The sequence below is a fragment of the Lactuca saligna genome, chromosome 8 (assembly GCF_052625555.1).
Source record: "Lactuca saligna cultivar CGN05327 chromosome 8, ASM5262555v1, whole genome shotgun sequence".
Taxonomy (NCBI): domain Eukaryota; kingdom Viridiplantae; phylum Streptophyta; class Magnoliopsida; order Asterales; family Asteraceae; genus Lactuca; species Lactuca saligna.
Genome location: NC_136424.1, coordinates 195,194,422 through 195,197,546, shown reverse-complemented (window position 1 = coordinate 195,197,546; position 3,125 = coordinate 195,194,422). Strand labels below are relative to the sequence as shown.

Genomic DNA, 3,125 nt, shown 5'->3' with positions numbered 1-3,125 from the left:
TCAAGAACCATCCATGTAATTAATCCTTTTCTGTGAACACCAAAAATTGTATTCGTATCTATTTATTACCAAAAGGTTTGGAAGAACCGAACACAAGAAAGGTTAGAGTGGAAGCAACGAAAGTTTGAAAAAAACTTAAAATAAAGCGTGTGGGCCCCTTTTCATGTTCATAGTCCATCTAACAAATCTTTATCTTCTCTCATATAAACCCACCTCCTTCACCTCCATTTACACCACAAAACACACACACACACACTCACACACATCACGAATTCACCATTCACAAACTTCTCTGCCTTTTCATCTTCTTTGATTCCTCTGTTCCACATCTACAGCTTAACTCATTCAATTCGTTCAATCATATACAATCACAACTCACAATCACAAACAATAAATTCCATTTTGGATTCCCTGTTTATTTCTTTTTTTAATTTTCAATTTTAGCCACTCGTGCTCTCGTCTTTTTAAGATTCTACAAATGAATTGTCTTTTTGGCATTCATGGTGTCTTCTTTCTTTAACACCCATCTCTACTGAATCTCTTTCTATTTCTTACCTTTTTCGATAATTTAAGATCTGGGTTTTGGAATTTGACTTGTTTTTTCAGTTGGGTTTTTCTTAAATCTGGATTCAAAGCGAGTTTTTGTGCTTTGATTCAGTGATTACCAGACAGCTAACGGCAAATTTTACTTCAACTTTTTCTCCTTTTGTTGTTGTGATTGTGATTGTGAAGATATTTTGATTGTTCGTCAATGGCAGCAGCTAGGAACAGTGGGAAATCCAAAAATTTCACCGAAGAAACTCAGAATTTTACACACATGGACTTTGGTCAGATGGGTTTTGATGAAACCAGAGAATGGAAGCAAGTTTTTGATGAAGCTTCCATGGCGGATAGACACAGAAACGCTAGACCTCTGAAAAAAATCAAAAGCCCTGAACATCAATCCACCTCTTCTTCATCTTCATCTTCTTCGAAGCTTTTCCCCTTTGCATTTGACGGAAATAATCAACAGACAATCGAATCATTACAACAATATCGTTCCAGTTTTTCTCAACCTCTTCCTATACACCCATCTCAACCACAAAACCCACAAATGATTTCTTTTAACCCGCAACAACATTACCAGCAACCGCCAATGATCCACCAAAATTTCGGGTTCCCGCCATATTTTTCAGGCGAGCACTCAGGATCATCGCAGCAGCAACTACTCCAGTACTGGAGTGATTTGAGCCCTAGAGGAAGAATGATGATGATGAACAAAATGCGACCTCCATTTCAACCAATTCAACCGATTCACACCACGAAATTATACAGAGGTGTGAGGCAAAGGCATTGGGGGAAATGGGTGGCGGAAATTCGTCTTCCACGGAACCGTACTCGTCTCTGGCTTGGAACATTCGACACGGCGGAGGACGCCGCCATGGCTTACGATCGTGAAGCTTTTAAACTTCGCGGTGAAAACGCCCGGTTGAATTTCCCAGAGCGATTCGTTAAGACCACTAAGAACGAATCGGTTTCCGGCGGTGGTCAGAACTCCGGCCAGGAATCATCTTCTTCATCTCCTCCCACTCCGTTAGTGAAAGACGATACAGAGAATTCAAAATCGAAGGAATCTGAGGAAGTTGTTACAGAGAATGAAGGTGTTCATGGGGATCCGGTAACTCGGGAGGAAAATTCCGATCCGGCGTGGGGGGAAATGGCGGAGAATTGGTATAATTCCGGTTGGGGTCCAGGTAGTGCGATGTGGGATTCTATTGATTCCAACAACAATTTAATGTTTCCTTCAGATTTTAATCTTGAAAACCATGAAGAACACCAAAAGGAGTATCAGCAGCAAGAGCATGGGAATTACGATTTCTCTGACTTTGAATCACAGATGAATCCTTTCGTTTGGAAGGATGAAGCTTCATTTTAATGGTGGAAATGGGGCTGCATATTTCAAGCCCTCGTTTCTGCAATTATTAGATTAATATGATTTGTATTTGTAGTTAAGAAAGGGAAGAACACAAGGAGACAGTTTTGTGATCTCTTTGTTGTAGAAAGTCCCTTCAGTCTTCATCAAGAGCAAGATCTGGTTTTTTGATCTTCAATTGATGCAAGATTTAGGTTTTCTTTTAAGGGTAATTTTGTGTATTTTTGTTTGTGTATAATATAGAGAGTATTTATTTAGTCCAATTTATGTAATTCTTCATTGTCTGTTTTTCGTTTTTTACAACTTAAATTTCGATTCCAGTATTGTATTAAAATCGTAAATTTGAGTATCCAAAAATAGAATGATGGGTGTATTATATATATGTGATGTAAGTGGTTAAACCATCTGATAGGTTTTTATCCAATCATCTACTAGTTTGTCTTTGTCATTCATACACCATTTGAAGCTTGGATTTCCGGTTTATTGGAGCTTGGACTTTTGGTTTAATTAAGGGTGTGACACGTATCACCAATCACTCATATAAATCATCACAGATAACTATTCCACTCACAAGAGGGATAGATTAAACATTTTGGGGGTATTTCCCTTTAACTAATGGGAGGAAATATTTCCATATAGGACTTATTTTTCCACTTCAAAAAAAGATGATTTCATTTTAATATGCTATCATGAATTCGGGAGTTTTTTTAATAAAATTGTTTGAAGACATAAATACACTTTTACATTACTGTAAGCAAAAAAATAAATAAATAAAATAAAATAAAATAAAAATTGTTTTTAGTGTCTACGAGCACTTTATGTTTAAGAGTTTCTTGTGGCTATCGTTATATATATGGTCTTTGTCATTATGTCACTAGTAGAGTATTGTGTTATCCTTAATTATCGCCCTATGATTACATTATTTTCGATTATTGGGATATATTTATTTTGTCAAAAACATGTTTGGGCTCTTTTGGGGAACATATGACACATTGAAGAGAGCTCATAGGATTCAAGTACAGTAATGCGTGGCTTGCAAACCAAAAGTTCCTCCTATAAATAGATTAGCAACACCATTCTTCTCCCCACATCTTCCAATCTCTCTCTCTCTCTCTCTCTCTCTCTCTCTCTCTCTCTCTACTTTGCTCCAAAATTTCTCTTTAGATTTAAGTTTTTGGTTAGCTCAAAGGTCTCTGAGAGCCCGACAATTAGA

General features: G+C 37.2%; 1 protein-coding gene across 1 annotated transcript; it reads left to right on the top strand.

The window, feature by feature from the left end:
• Window positions 1–221: 221 nt before the first annotated feature.
• LOC145011309 (ethylene-responsive transcription factor ERF054-like) lies at window positions 222–2,175 on the top strand. The gene has a single exon (XM_078970010.1). The coding sequence runs from the start codon at window positions 752–754 to the stop codon at window positions 1,913–1,915; it is 1,164 nt and encodes a 387-aa protein (XP_078826136.1). The 5' UTR covers window positions 222–751; the 3' UTR covers window positions 1,916–2,175.
• The last annotated feature ends 950 nt before the right edge of the window (window positions 2,176–3,125 follow it).

Bases quoted from the DNA above. Each gene is read 5' to 3' on its own strand.
- LOC145011309 (XM_078970010.1), top strand. From the start codon at position 752: ATGGCAGCAGCTAGGAACAGTGGGAAATCCAAAAATTTCACCGAAGAA.